Below are 15,913 nucleotides of genomic sequence, written 5' to 3'. Positions count from 1 at the left end.
ATGGGGATGACATAAATCATCTTATAGCAGTCTGCTTTAAAATGGTAACTTGACCTCAATCACCTACAAAGGCTCCACTCCTTTATGTCTTCCTCCCCCACTGTATGGGGATAACACTTTGTTATTGATGTCACAGATTTCACCTTGGTATATTTTTACCACTGACACAGTTTCATAGTTATTTTTTATGCTTTTATCTTTTAAATTCTGTATCCGTATGAAAAGTGATTTATGCATCACTATCACAGTATTATGGGGTTCTGTATTCATCTGTATATTTGCCTTTACCAGAGACCTTTATATTTTCATATGTCTTTGTGTTATTGTCTAGTGTCCTTTTGTTTCAACTTGAAGGACTCCCTTTAGTAATTCTTATAAGGCAGGTCTGGTGATGATGAACCCAGCCTTTGTTTATCTGGGAAAGTCTCTATTTCTCCTTGATTTTGGAAGGATAATTCTGCCAGGTATAGTATTCTTGGATGGCACTTTTTTTTCTTTCAGTGCTTTGTATCGATCATCCCACCCTTCTGTCCTGTAACGTCTTTGCTGAGAATGACGATGACTGACAATGTTATGGGAGTTCCCTTGTATATGACAAGTCGCTTTTCTCTTGCTACCTTCTACTTGTGCCTTTGAATTTTGATTTTGAATATAATGTGTGTCAGTGTTGGGCCTCTCTGGGTTCCTCTTAGCTGAGAGCTTTCTGAATTTGGGTGTCCATTTCCATCCTCAGGTCTGGGAAGTTTGGGGCCACTATTTCTTCAAATAAGTTCTCTGCTCCTTCTCTCCCTCCTCTCTGGGGATACCCGTAACACACATAATGGTGTATTGAATGGTTCCCATAAGTCCCATACACTGTTCTCCACTTCATTCTTTCACTTTTCCAATTTGATAATTTCAAATAACTCATTCTTGAGTTTGCCGTTTCTTTTCTCTGCTTGATCAAATCTGTTGTGAACCCATCTAGTGAATTTTTCAATTGTCATTGTACTATTCAGCTCCAGATTTTGATTCTTTTTATAAGTTCTCTTTGTTGATATCCTCATTTTGTTCATGCATCATTTTCCTGATGTAGTTTTAGTTATTCATCTGTGTTTTCTTGTAACACAGCTTAAGATGATTACTTTTGAGTTCTTTGTTAGCCAATTCACAGGTCTCCATTTCTTTATTTAGGGTCTATTTCTGGGGATTTTTCCCCCACTTGATTATGTTTTCTTGTTTCTTCTAGTGCCTTGTTCTTTTTTGCTGTGTTTTGTACATTTAAAAAGCAGCCACCTCTCTCCATCTTTACACTGGATTTGTACAGGGGAAGACCTTTGCCAATCAGCCTGGGTGGTCCCTCAATCCGTTGCTGGAGATGTATCTTCTTTGGGCTTGTGCATGTGATTCCCCAAATAGAGAGGTTTGCTTCTTTCTTTTTTAGGGATTTGTAATCTCTAAAGACTAGAGCTCCCTCTGGTGTCTCTCTGTGGTACTGCGGGTTCTCTCATGCTGCCACAAGCTGCTGAACTCAAAGGCATCCAAACTATTTCATTTTTCGTCTCTCTGACCAAAGGCATCCAAACTATTTCAGTTCCCACCATTGCTGTACTTCGGGTGACACAGAAACCATTCCAAACGTTGGATTACCTTCTAGTCCTCTCTTTCCCTCCCAAGGGAGAAGGTGCGAGCTGGGCCATTTGTCCCGATCCCCTGTGCGTAGCATTGCTGCTTCTGTTACTACAGCAGTCGCTGAACTCTCTTCTCCATGGCAACCAGGCATCCCACATATGCCACTTCCATTAGCATTCCAGATCAGGCGCTGTGGAAAGGAGTTCCTCGGGCAGCCCCCTGAAAAGCCAGAACCTTGGACACACGTTCCACTCTTTCTTTCCCAAGGGAGAAACCATACACGGAGCTCCTCGATTGAACCAAGCTGTGCTGGCTTGGGAGATGGGCTGTCCAGGTTGATATGAAACCGCTTTTCTTATCAGTAGGACTGTTCCTGACTTTGAACTTGCCTACAACTTCTTAATTGGTTTCTGGGATTTGGACAAGGCCTTTTGGGATGTAATATAGTGGTTAAGTTGGTTTCCCTGTGCAGGGAATCTGGCCTGGGGCTTCCTATTCCACTCTCTTGCTGATGTCACTAGAAATACCTTTTAACACTTTTTTGATGAGACCTTTTACAAAGATCTATTCGAAAGTACAGGCCTTCTCTTGTGTTATGCTTAGCTCAGTCCCCTTCTCCTGAGTGACTTTTCTTGCTCATGGATTTCCCCCCAAGAAAGAAACCGTTTTCTAATTACCTGTCACTTTTACAAAATATTTATTACTTTCGATTAAAAGGTATCCTAGGGCGCTGAGGCCGAGTAGGGGGTTAGCTGCTGTCCTGGAAGATGGCGGCTGCTGCTGCACACCAGGGGTCTGCCAGGCGGCCCCGATTGTGCCAGACTGGGAGCGTTGGGCCTTCTTCTGATGATGGGGACCGGAACCAGTTTGTTAGGGTCAGCTTTGCAAGATTTTGAAGAACTGGACTTTTGGCTGCTTCAGTCCAGCTTGCTTTTCCCTACTTGTTGGTTAGTCCAGATGTGTTACCCAAGTATTCCTCCAGCTGTTGGCAGGCAGGAGGGGCTGAAGTCTGCTGCTTGGATCCGGTGGCAGGAAAGGATGGGGACTGGCTGTACACCTTTCTACATTACTTGCCTTCACCTGTGGACAGAGCCAGTGGCAAGGAGTGAAGCTAACCACATACCTGAAGGTTTAGGGGAAAATATTTCCCGTTCCTTCTCTTTTGTTGAGGCTGTTTCCAGAATTTTTTTTTTAAAGATTTTTTTTTTATTTATTTATTAGAGAGCGAGAAACAGCATGAGCGGGGATAGGGTCAGAGGGAGAAGCAGGCTCCCTGCTAAGCAGGGAGCCTGATGTGGGACTCGATCCCAGGACTCCGGGATCATGACCTGAGCCGAAGGCAGCCGCTCAACCAACTGAGCCACCCAGGCGCCCTCCAGTATTTTATTTTTTTTAAGATTTATTTATTTGAGAGAGAGCGAGCAAGCGTGAGCCCAGGTAGGGGACAGAGGGAGAGAAAGAAGTAGTCTCCCCACTGAGCAGGGAGCCTGATGACAGGACTCGATCCCAGGACCCCAGGAGATCAGGACCGAGCAGAAGGCAGCCGCTTAACCAACTGAGCCACCTAGACGCCCCTCCAGTATATTTTTTAAGCCTGAAAAATGTCTCTAGCCCTGCCATCTTAGATATTCAAAATGGTGGATGCCAAATCATGGTTTGTTGATGTGCTAAGCAGATGAAACATACCTTTCAAAATCCTTTATATGATACCTAGTTTGATCTTTTCTTTCTTGCTATAGACAAAAAGTAGAATCTAAAATTTGTAAGGAAGCCATCAAAAAATTTCATTCTAATATGAAAGAAGAGCTCATCAAAATGGTAAGTTCCTTGACATAAATTTGTTGGGTCTAAATTTGTTTTGCTCATCCTGAGGCAGTGTACGGTTATCTTAGAAAAGATTGCCTTTGCTGGCAACGTGGTAGAGAGCTCATTAGAACTGTTCATGTTTCACAGGTTGTTTTTAAACTAAATGCAATATATTGAGTTAATAAACATTTTAATTTTGGAAAATGCCCACAAATATTTATTTTTTCTTTTGTGCAGCTTAAAGAAGTCCAGATGTCAAAAACTCTGAAAAGGAAGAACACAAAGGTAAATGACGTGCGTTATTAGAAGCATACAGTCCCACAGAACCCTGACCCGTGCAGAGCTAAGTAACACCCTGACTCTGGGTTTCAGGACCTTCGCTTTGTCGAAGTTGTTTTTTCTTAGGCTTTTATTTGGTAGGTCTTGTGGTTGTGTACTATTAATGCATGCTAAGGGATAGGGATCCCAACCAGCCTAAAAAGGCTATCAAGCCCCAAATAACCACTTCCATGCTATTAAGTAACTAATAACTGTATAAGTAATATATACTTATTGTTTTTGTGGCTGTCAAAGAGTAAAACTTTTTAGAATAAAGAACTGTCCCAAGTCTCAAGGGGCAGCCCAGGAAGAATACTGCATTAAGGGCAAGGCGACCTCATTTCTTGTCCTGGTTCTGCTACTTTGACGTTGTCCCACCTTCTTGGAAACTCTGTACCACTGGGATGTGTGAGGAGAAACGAGCCAGTGAATGCCGGGCCTTACTTCCCCATCAGTGTGTGGGTGGACCACATGACCTCTGAGCTCCACACTCGCAGGAACCCAGGAATGGAAGAGCAGTTCCCCCTCCACATTTATAATAGAAATGGAGTTGAAAGGCATATATTTTCGTTTCAGTGATTACAGGCCGCCTTTGCTGGTTTTTTTTCCTTCAGTTTTATTGTCCTACTGGTCAAGCCTTCATTGCTTACAGGGGAACGGTCTGAATGTCCAGCCATGGAATAGTCTGGTGGTGCCTAAAAGTGATGGCTAAGATCATTTGTTACGTGGAAATACTCTTTTAAAATACGGATTGGATCAGGGCACTCTCCTTCAGTATTTTCCTAGTGTACCTACATAAAATCCCAACTCCTTACTTGATGGCTCACAGGGTTGTAAAGATCTGGCCCCTGCTTCCTCTTCAGAGTTGTCCTGGAGTAAATGCCCCTGCTGTTCCCATTCTTCAGCGTCCCCTTAGCAGCACGCCTCACGAGCTGTACTTATGTCAGGTCTGTGTGCGGCGTCGGTCTTCCCTTCAGACCGCAGTTCCCTGAGGGGAACAATGGAGTCTCTTTCCCACTTCCCATTTCTAACACCTGGTACAGGGTAGCTAGCAGTGCTCGGACATTTAAGGCGTTATTTTAACAAATTATTGTGTTACTTTAGATTATTTCAGATATTGAAAAGAAAAGGCAACGTTTGCTTGAACTCCAGGATGAACTGCTTTGGTAAGATGATGTCAGACTCCTCTGAGAACCTACCTGGAAGGATTTAATTACAGCACATCGCGTGGGGCTGCTAACCTCTGCTGTATGACACTGCAATCCCAGGTTTTCTTTGTGCCTGGAAGCTCAGTGAAGGTGGTCGTCCTGCCCAGTTGGAGCTTTTGGCAAAGGAGAAGTCAGCACCATCAGATCTCTCAACTCCGGCCTATGAGGCAGCCCAGTCAGAGCCTCCGTGCACAGACTCTGGGACTAGATGCCCGGGTTTGAACCCAGGGCCGGCCATTTATCGGCCGTGCACCCTCGGGCAGGCTACTTACCCCGCCCAGGGCCTCGGTTCCTCATTTGTAAATGAGCACAAGACCCACCCTTCCCAGGGTGCTGGGAGGATTAAATGCGTGAACAGACACAAAGCGCTGCGCGGTAGCTGGCGTTCAGTCAGTGCTGTGTGCTACCGGTTCTTGTGGACGGGATCGTTGGCGTGGCGCTCGGGTGAACGCGCTCCCGTGTGCGGGGCCGGGAGAGCGGCCGAGGCTGCCCCCGCGGTGGGGTTCGGGAGCCGGTGCGAGCTGAGCAGTAGGGAAGCAGTCAGGTCCACTCTGTGCTCCAGGGTGTTGCAAAACGGCGGGACTAGTGGAATTAACAGAAAAGACCGCCTGTAAGTACAGTGGCGAGTTTTAAAGAGGCGGCCAGAGAGGTTCGGAAGAGGGCGAGCTTGGGCGTCCGGCGTGTTGGCTCCCCGTGTGGGCTGTGGCGCGGCACCGGCCCAGGGCAGAGCTCCCCCGGGCTCCGGCCTAAGGGAAACGGCGTTCGAACGCGCTTCCCGGGCGTGCTGCGCACCGGCCTGCTCGCTTTACATATGCGCGCGTTGTCCTGCTTCATCAGAATCCGACATTTTAAAGACCAGCCTCTTGGCTCCTTTTCTAGATACAGTTCTAGGCGTTGTAAAGTACACCTTGAAAGGGCCCAGAAAGAAAACTGCGGTATGCCGTTATTCTGACTTGACATGTGTAAGACCTCAGGCCCGGGGCAGAGGTACTTACCCACAGTCCCACGCCGGAAGTGGGGGCCAGAATCTCAGGTCTGCAGACTGATGGCTCATCCTGCGCCCCTGACCACAACCCTTGTCAGCTTTTCCACAATTGCTGCATTTGTCCCCCAGATGCAACTGTTGAAAGGCCTTTTCTAAAACGGCATTAGAGGACAGTTACCTTTTACCTTTAAGAGAATAAAGAATTGGCAGCCCCTCCCCTTCCTGGTCCATAAAATTCCACGTGTCCCTTTCTATCTTACAGGTGAGAACCGAAGCCCCTGAGAGAGAAAGTAGCCTACCCGTGCGGTTTCCATCCGGGCACTCTGATCAAGTTTTCCACTGGTTTTATTGGACCTTGGAAAATGGGCAGAGGGAAGGCCTTTGGTCCACGTTTCGTTGTTGCCCGGCTGGGAGAAGTTAACCGCAGTTCCCTCAAAATGCCTGGATGGCTTGTGGGCTGTTCAAGGCATCGTCTTCTGTGGGTTTCATTTCTGATTCCTCATCATGTATTGTATCTCAGAGTTTTGTCTATATTTTAAATTGGAATTTAGAACCTGTCACACATCCACAGTTTCAGAACTGAAGGTTCTTTAAAGACCTAGCCCCTCTGCCCTGCGTGGTCCTGCCTCAGTGGACCTGTGCACTCAGCCTCCTGCCCCCTAGGCTGTTACACTTGACTGTAGGCATTCATTTGGGGGAAACTTGTTGTTGTTGCAGGTTAGAACCGCAGCTGAAACAACTACAAATAAAACATGACGAACTTAAGGAGAGAAAATCTTCCCTGAGGAATGCAGTGTGTTTCTTATCGAACCTAAAAAAGCTTCATCAAGATTATTCAGATATTCGAGAGAAAGAACCTCATGTGAAGGAAACGGTAACTTCAGTTTTTATTTTTCACTGTGATTCAGAAGATGAGGGCATCTACACAGTGGAGAACTTCTGGAGAAGCCTGGGGGAGAGAGAAGTTGGGGTGCAACATCAGTCTACCCAAACAGCGTCGCTGTGAATCCATGAAAATGTGTTCTCCCATCACCTCTTTAGCTACTTCAGGCGAGAGGAATAGAGAACAATGTAGAAACGCTGATTTTATTAAAGAGAACTGACTTAACAAGAGAGCACTTGAACTACTGTGCTTTGCTTCATGAGAATCGTCACTGTCAGGCCACACGGACCTGTTCTTTGTTCTGCCCATGTTCACAGTAGCTTTTTTATCTGAAAACAAGCCATTATCCCCTACGCGTGGTAGGTCTAATTGGGAAACATGAAAGGGACATAGAGTAGGGAAAGGCATGGTATATTTTTGTTTTAATAAAACTTGTTGCTTCCGGATTTTTGCTGCAGACACTGCTGCTGTTACGATAACCAGCTCAGATCAATAGAAATTTAAGTTACAGGAAAAAAATATATATAATTTTATATAAAATGTAAATACATATATCTTATGATCATACTTGTATTCTTCACTTCTAAGTTTTTTACACTGACTTAAAAGCCTTCAGTTTGTTTGTATATTAGATCTGAAAATAGAATGCTTTTAGATTAATGACTCGACTTTGCCCGGAATACACTACTCTTACTAACGTGTCCTTCGCATGCCCGTAGGCCTTCTGTGCTCTGCTGTAGTGTCTGTCTTCCTTTGTGGAAAGTAGACATTTGGGGATCGGTCTTCTTTCCTAAACCAGAACTCTAACCCCAAATGTTAGTCCTACCACTCACGCCTCCCTGAGAGCGAGTGTCCCATGGCAGCTTGAATACAGTAGGCTCCCAAATATCTGTTTGACTGAAGTCCACAGTAATAGGGTAGGGTATAGAAAGAATTGATTATGTGGGTGGTAGTAATAGTTGCATAGCTTTTCTACACAAAGCTGCTCTTTTCCTTACTAAGGAAGACACCTTAAAAAAATGAAATTAAACGGTTGTCCTAAGTATGAGCAAATTCTGTAAGGGGAATATAGTCCCTCATCCTTAGATAGAGTATACAACATGAAGCTTGGCTTAGTTATTTCAAAATCATGAGTTGGGTTTTGATTTCTATTTTATGTTGGGTTTGTATTCTAATTTTGTCTTTCGTCTTCCCCATAAATTTTTCTAGATGACTTTTTTTTTTCCTCGCGAACTTTTATGGGCCTGGTATTCTCCTTCCATTAGTTCTTCCAGTAAAAGTTAATCTGCCTTACAGTTTTCTGGGTTTAAAATAGGTATGAGATCAGCAGACTTGCCCAAACGTAGCCTCGATCCATACCAGGAATAATTTTGTTTTAAATAATTTAGATGCCACTGTTCTTGGAACCAGCTGGTCTTCTGGGAGGAGGTCAGCCTAAGCTTTCTAGAGCAGTTCCCTTGTAACCTTATTAATTAATTATGCCTTAAGGAAAAGGATTAAACCAGTTTTTTAAAAAATCCTAATTTAAAAGATGAAAGTGAAACGCTCTTAGCATTGAGCTGTATAACAGATAGGGCTATAAAAGTTCTTTTATGCATGTTAATCTAAATATAATTTTCCTTCAACAGTATGATTCATCCAGCCTTCCAGCTCTGTTACTCAAAGCGAGAACCCTTCTGGGAGCTGAAAACCACCTACAAAATATCAACCATCAATTAGAGAAGCTCCTTGACCAGAAAGACCAGTCTACTGAAATGTGACTATATAAAGACTAGTCCCCCTGCTCTTGCCTGTTGCCTTCTGATACTATACTTTTGTAAATAAAAATTCTTTGAGAAGTTAAACTTGTCTGCTTGTTCAGGCTGGCTTGTCACCAAAATTTACTGTTACTTGGTTCATAGTCATTTGGTTCAAATGACCATGTTAAGTGGCAAGCTGGGAGTGTGTAAGTGGTTTTAGAGGCCAGATCCAGACACTAGCCAATCAGACACTGACCGCTAAGAGTTCTAACCTGAGGTGGCCGAGGGAGGACCCTGCCACACATCCGGAGTTCAGAGATGGGGCAGAAGGACCCTGAACCCACCAAATCTCCAGCTACCCATGGAGCAGTTCCTCCTGAACCACACCTGAGGCCTGATGGAGCCGCTGCTGTGCCGACGCCGGGGGGGCCCCATGGAGAGAGAAGGGTAAGAGATGGGCACAGGGTGACGGTGGGAACCCCAGCCCTGACGCAGTGGCCCGTGGGAGGAGGACTAGCACGGGGTGGGGGGGCAGAGCAAAAAAAACCCCAAAAACAAAACATCAGTTTGAAGGACAGAGAGACTTGTAAGTGAAGGAAACCCATTTACTAACCTCAGAACATCCGCCAGGCTGTTGGGAAACTGCTGGACCTGTGTGGGGCTGAGGGGCACCATTACTTACTCTCCCCCTCTGCCTGGGAGCCTGACTGGAGCAGGCTCCGGGCCCTCGGACCGCTCCTCTGGGGCTGGCGGCTGCAGGGCTGTGTGCACCGGGACCCGCCCGCCAGCCGGCTCCAGCCAACCCCCCCAGGACACCCCCAGCCGGGTGTGCCGGGACCCCCCAACCTGTGTACAGCCCAGCTGCAGCCAGTCCCAGGGCAGTGCTAGTGCAGAGGACACCAGGACCCTCTGGCCTGTGCCCACTGCAGCATCTGTGCCCCCCTCCCCCGGCACAGAGGGCCCAGGCAGCCCCAGCTATCCCACCAAGGACTAGAGGTGACTGTCATTTTAAAACAGACTGTTCTATACAGGTCAACATATATGAACCTCATGATAACCAAAACCCTAAAAGAGACAAAAGAACATGAAAGGAACCCAAACACTAAAGAAAACCATCAAACCGCAGGGAAGGGGCCAAGAGAAAAAAGGGACAGAGAACAACAAAAGCAACCAGAAAATGGTTAACAAAATGGCATGTTGATATGCTCCAAGCAGAAGACAAAGTGTAGCTAAATGGGTTTAAAAACTGACCCATCTATAGGCTGCCTACAAGAAACACGCTGCAGACGTAAACACAGACTGAGAGTGAAGGAATGGAAAAAGATATTCCATGCAAATGGAATGGGAAAAAAAGCCAGTGTAGCAATACTTAGACAAAATAGACTTTAAAACAAAGACTGTAACAAAGGACAGAGAAGGACATTACATTATGATCAGGGGTCAATACAAGAAGAGGACAGAACATTAGTAAACATCTATGTACCCAACACAGGAGCACCTAAACACAAAGCAGGTAATAACAGACAAAAAGGGAGAAATTAACAACACAATAATAATAATACGGGACTTTAATATTAAACTCCCACTAAATCAATGTCATCCAGACAGAAAATCAATAAGGAAACCCTGGCCCTAAATGACACATTAAACCAGAGGGACTTAACATATACAGAACATTCCATCCCAAAACTACAGAATTCACGTTCATTTAAAGGGCACATGGTACTCTCCAAGAAAGATCGCCTGTCTCAAATTCAGGCCAACTGGAAAAAATACAAACGAGAAGAAGCAACCTGCTACTGAACAACCAGTGGATCAATGAAGAAATCGAAAAGGAAACTGAAAAATACTGTGGGACAAAGAAAATGGAAACAACCTTCCAGAATCTAGGGGACACAGCAATAGCAGTTCTCAGAGGGAAGTTCATAGTGCTACAGGCTTACCTCAAGAAGCAAGAAAAGTCCCAAATAAATCTTTATACCTAAAGGAGCTAGAAAAAGAAGACCAAACAAAGTCCAAAGTTAGCAGAAGGAAGGAAATAATACACATCAGAGGGGAAATAAATGGAGAGTAAAAAAAAGAATAGAAAAGATCAGTGAAACTAAAAGCCGGTTCTTTGAAAAGATAAAATTGATAAAACTCTAGCCAGACTCGTTAAGAAAGAGAGAGAAGAGCACCAATAAAGTCAGAAATGGCTGACACCATAGAAATTCAAATAATTGTGAGATTACTAAGAACAATTATACACAAAATGGACAACCTAGAAGAAATGCATAAATTCCTAACAATACACAACCTTCTAAGACTCACTAAGAAATAGAAAATCTGAATAGACCAATTACAAGTAATGAAACAGAATCAGTCATTTAACAACTCCCAAAAAACAAAAGCCCAAGACCAGGCGATTTCACAGGTAAATTCTACCAAACATTTAAAGAAGAGGTAGTACCTATTCTTCTCAAATTATTCCAAAAAATTGAAGAGGAAGGAATGCTTCCATATTCATTTTACAAGGTCAGCATTAACTGATAACCAAAACCAGACAAAGACATCACAAAGAAAATTACAGGGCTGTGAGAGCGAGCCCCATGTTGGCGCCGTGCTGGGCGGCGGGCCTGCTTACGATTCTCTCTCTCCCTCTCCCTCTGCCCTTACACCCCCTCCTTCTCTATATATACGTGTTGTTGTTTTTTCCAGAGGACCAGTCTCTCTACCAAGGGCAATAAAAGCTGAAATAAACAAATGGGATTATATCAAACTCAAAAGCTTGCATAGCAAAGGGAACAACAAAATGAAAAGGCAACCTACAGAAAGGGAAAAGATTCACAGATGTAAATCACACATTCTGTAAAAGGTTAATATAAAAAACATAAAGAACTTACATAATATAAAAAAAATTTTTAAATGGGCAGAGACCTTGAACAGACATTTTTCCAAAAAAGATAAACACATAGACAACAGACGTGTGAAAGATGGCTCAATACCATAAATCAAAACCATAATGAAGGGGCGCCTGGGTGGCTCAGTCAGTTAAGCGTCTGCCTTCAGCTTAGGTCATGATCCCAGGGTCCTGGGATCGAGCCCCATGTCAGGCTCCCTGCTCTGCGGGGAACCTGCTTCTCCCTCTCCCTCTGCCCCTCCACCCAGCTCATGTGCGTGCTCTCTCTTTTCTCTCTCTCAAATAAATAAAATTAAAAAAAAAAAGTATCACACCTCACACCCATCAGATTGCTATTATCAAAAAGGTAAGAAATAATAAGTGCTGGCGAGGCTACAGAGAAAAGGGAACCCTTGTGCACTGTTGGTGGGAATGTAAGTTGGTGCAGCCACTGGGGAAAACAGTACTGAGGTTCCTCAAAAACTTAGAAATACCATACAATCCAGTAATCCCACTTCTTCCGGGTAGAAAATGAAAACAGTAGTTCAAAGGAATGTATCATACTTATATTTGTTGAAGCATTATTGTTTCTTGAAGGAGCAAAGATTCGGAAGCAACCTAAGTCTCCACTGATAGATGAATAAAGAAAATGAGAAGTATATACAAACACGTAGGAATATTGCTCAGCCATAAAAAAGAATAAAAACCTGCCATTTGTAACCACATGGACTGAACTAGAGTATATTATGCTGAGTGAAATAAGTCAAAGACAAATTCCATATGACTACCTTTATATGTGGAATCTATAAAACCAAACAGAAACAGACTCCTGGATACAAGAAATTGTTGGTTGTCAGAGGGAGGAGGAATTGGGGGGTGAAAAAGGTGAAGATGATTAAGAGGTACAAACTTCCAGTTATAAGTCATGAGGATGTAATATACAGTATAGGGAATATACAGTAATACGTAATAACTTTGTGTGATGACAGACGGTAACTAGACCTATCATGGGGATCATTTTGTAACATATAAAGATAGCAACTCAGCAGGATATACACCTGAATAGGATACTGTATGTCAATTATACTTTAATTAATTTTTTTAATAAGATTAAGAGTTTTAACCTATCAATAGACATGCAGAATTAAGCTGATATGAACATAGACCAATTCTGGTCAATCAATAAGATTTCTAAGCAAATTTTCAATAAAACTGGCTTACTTCAGTAAAAAACAGGAATTGAGAAGCAAAGTGATCAAACTTGGTTTTTTTTTTTTTAAGATTTTATTTATTTACTTGAGAGAGAGAGAATGGGAGATAGAGAGCAGGAGAGGGAAGAGGGTCAGAGGGAGAAGCAGACTCCCTGCTGAGCAGGGAGCCCGATGTGGGACTCGATCCTGGGACTCCAGGACCATGACCTGAGCCGAAGGCAGTCGCTCAACCAACTGAGCCACCCAGGCGCCCCCAAACTTGGTTTTTATAAACAGGTTTAATAAGAAGTTACTATAACTTAATATCCTCAGGTTATTAAACTGTCTTCAGGCCAAATCACAGCCAGTTACGTAAGAGCTACTCTTGTAATACCTGCACGATTAGCTCGTCGGGAATTTCACCCTCTCCGCTGCAGTAACCGAGGAGACCGTGCTCTGCAGCTGCGGCTAGTTCAGCATCTTCAGCAGCTTCCACAAAGTCAGTCTCATCAAGGCCATTGTCCCAGTCGGCGTCGGAAACGGCACCTTCTGACAACAGACCCGACGGTGGCTTATGAGGACTCTTGGTGTCACTGTTCATTGTTTCAGCTGCTGTGAACTCTTCTTCCTTTGGTTTGAAAGGGGGAATGTAGGGGGGAGTGGGAAAGGGAGAGAATACAGGTCAGTCAAGGAGAGTACGTGATGCTCTCACTCTACAGTCAGTCTAGGTTAAACTAAGGTATTGGATATAAGACCAGTTCTTGAGCAGACACTAAAATAAGTATTCTGGATGATACTCTCTCCAATACAGTCGCCATGGGAATGAGTTCATTAATTCAAATGTCACTACCACTGTAGCTCAGACACTCGAAACTCTAAATTTGGAAGTCCGTTCCCCGCCCACCCCCATCCTGTTCCTCTGGTACATTCTTTTCAATATACACAGATGGGGCTAGAGAGATGGTAGACTGAATTTTTTAAAAAGCAAATAGTCCAGCTGAAGGCAAACTGGAAAACCTATCTGCTATCTTAAAAGACGGATTTTCCTATTTATACAGTATTTTAAGAATTAACATGAATTTAAAAAACTGTTAAAAACAGTTGAGACAATTGTCAAGATAGGAGTATGAGTATGGATTTGTATATTAGATAACAGTATTGTATCAACATTAAATTTCCTGAATCTAAAAATTCTACCATACTTAAGAATATCCTTAACCTAAATCTCTCTAGCTACATGGTTAAATATGAACAGATGTAGGATTCTGATGGCTGCAAATTCCTCTCAAAAGATTAGTTATGGACCGAAGGTGTTACCCCAAATTCCTAAGTTGAAATCCTAACCCGCAATGTCATGGTATTAGGAGGGAGGCCTTTGGGGGGTGAGTAGGTCTTGAGGGTGCAGCCCTCATGACCGGGATTTAGTAACCTTATAAAAGGGCCCCCAGAGAGCTCCTTCATCCCATGGAGGGCCCGGCGAGGAGATAGCTATGACCCACAGAGCCGACCAGACACCAAATCGGCCAGTGCCCCGAGCTCAGACTTCCAGCCTCCAGAACTATGAAGAAAGAACCTTCTGTGGTGTATACGCCATCCAGTCTATAGTATTGTGTTATAGCAGCCTGAATGGACTAAGACAAAAAATCATCCAAAATAACAGTGTGTGCCCGAACAGCAGAGGGAGAAAACAAATGTGGCCAAGTAACATGTTAACGATGGCAAATCTAGGTGAAGGGAGAGCCCACTGTCCTTGGGCAACACTGCTACAGGGAAGAAAAAAAAAACAGAAATGTTTAAAAAACAAAGATGATTAATGCAACAGAAAGCCAGGTAACTAACACTGATTGGTAATTCATTTTAAAATACTAAAAGCAAAAAAGCCAGAGGAAGCAGAAATGACAAAATATACACTGTTAAAACGATGTGACAGGTACATGGGTATTCATGAAGCTGTTCCATCTTTTATTAATTTTCTATTTTAAATAATAAAAAAAAGTTCTGTCCAAGCAGTGGTAATACTATGTACCAAGACTACTTTCAACTTGGCATTTTTGAGGTATTACTGGATAAGCAGGAAACGTAATTTTTAAAAATCCAATGAAACCACAAACATGCTTCAAAATAAGACTCCAAACATACAAGGATGACGTACACCTCCTCCTCTTAGAGGCAAAGTTTATTTTTACAAATTTAATTTTCTCTTGGTTATTTCAAGAACACTTTTTAACCTAATAGTTTACCAGGGAATCTGGCTATCAGCTATGTTGGTCCAGTTCCTACCATGTCTATCTTAGATGTATGAATTTTTTCCAGAGACATTTTTTAGTCAAATCGAATAGGCAGCAGACCATTATCTAGAATATAAACTGAGCACTTAATCAGCCTGTAGCAGGTAACTTTTATTCTAACCAGAACACTAGAAAGGGAAAGGCTGATAGATGTGGGAAAAAAGAACACTAAAATGTTCAGTCTAGAAAATAACACGATCAAAGAGTTAATAAAAAGTTCTCATAAATTATCAATAAGACCTCAGAGAAATTGGATAGAGGACAGTTACCGGCACTGATAATAGAAATACAAACAGGAAATCTGAAAGAAGTTCCATTTCCTCAATACATTAGGAAATGTAAACTAAAACGGCTAAAATACCATTGGCCAAATACTTTTGGCCAAATAGGGTGGTAAAGTCTAAAAGGTAAAAATAAACAATGTTGGCAAAAATGTAGGGTAAACCGGTATTTTTTTTTTTTAAGATTTTATTTATTTAACAGAGAGAGACACAGCGAGAGAGGGAACACAAGCAGGGGGAGCGGGAGAGGGAGAAGCCGGCTTCCCACCGAGCAGGGAGCCCGATGCGGGGCTGGATCCCAGGACCCTGGGATCACGACCCGAGCCGAAGGCAGACGCTTAACGACTGAGCCACCCAGGCGCCCCTGAACCGGTACTCTCTTATGTTGTGAAGTCTAGTTTCCTACCATTTTTATGGATACCATTGGTAATACGTACTCATGAAAACAAACGAGGAAAAAAAACCTATAAAGTAGGATGCATACTGTGACTCTGAAAATATATACGTGAGCACACACCAATGGAAATTCTGGAAGATATATGCCCAAACACATCAGTTATCCCTGAGTGGTCAACTTCTAGCTGAGGAGGAGTTTATCCCCCTTGGTTTTTCATGTATTTTCTAATTTTTTCTCACAATGAATGTGAATGATTTGAGTAAATAAAAGTTTTTAAGGTGACAAGGTCAATTTGGCCATCTGGTAATATCTACCAAAATTTAAAATGC

At 43.2% G+C, this 15,913-nt stretch overlaps 2 protein-coding genes across 6 annotated transcripts in view; one reads left to right on the top strand and one right to left on the bottom strand.

Annotated features, from left to right (window-relative positions):
• The window catches only part of CENPU (centromere protein U), a 34,542-nt gene extending 25,898 nt beyond the window's left edge, over positions 1-8,644 (top strand). For both annotated transcript variants that reach the window (XM_025886312.2, XM_025886311.2), the window contains exons 9-13: positions 3,351-3,429; positions 3,655-3,702; positions 4,840-4,901; positions 6,646-6,802; positions 8,440-8,644. In XM_025886312.2, the coding sequence (XP_025742097.1) occupies positions 3,351-3,429; positions 3,655-3,702; positions 4,840-4,901; positions 6,646-6,802; positions 8,440-8,571 (478 nt within the window). In that variant the 3' untranslated portion in view covers positions 8,572-8,644. The remainder of the gene's footprint in view (positions 1-3,350; positions 3,430-3,654; positions 3,703-4,839; positions 4,902-6,645; positions 6,803-8,439) is intronic.
• Positions 8,645-12,902: 4,258 nt separating this feature from the next.
• The window catches only part of PRIMPOL (primase and DNA directed polymerase), an 84,562-nt gene continuing 81,551 nt past the window's right edge, over positions 12,903-15,913 (bottom strand). For all 4 annotated transcript variants that reach the window (XM_073902300.1, XM_025886265.2, XM_025886266.2 and 1 more), the window contains one exon: positions 12,903-13,246. In XM_073902300.1, coding sequence (XP_073758401.1) covers positions 12,998-13,246 — 249 coding nt within the window. In that variant the 3' untranslated portion in view covers positions 12,903-12,997. The remainder of the gene's footprint in view (positions 13,247-15,913) is intronic.

Source organism: Callorhinus ursinus, unplaced genomic scaffold, assembly GCF_003265705.2.
Source record: "Callorhinus ursinus isolate GAN/ISIS: 27379988/994484 unplaced genomic scaffold, GSC_fseal_2.0 scaffold17, whole genome shotgun sequence".
NCBI lineage: Eukaryota > Metazoa > Chordata > Mammalia > Carnivora > Otariidae > Callorhinus > Callorhinus ursinus.
The sequence above is the reverse complement of the archived record's forward strand: the minus strand, read 5'-3'. Positions and strand labels throughout refer to the sequence as shown.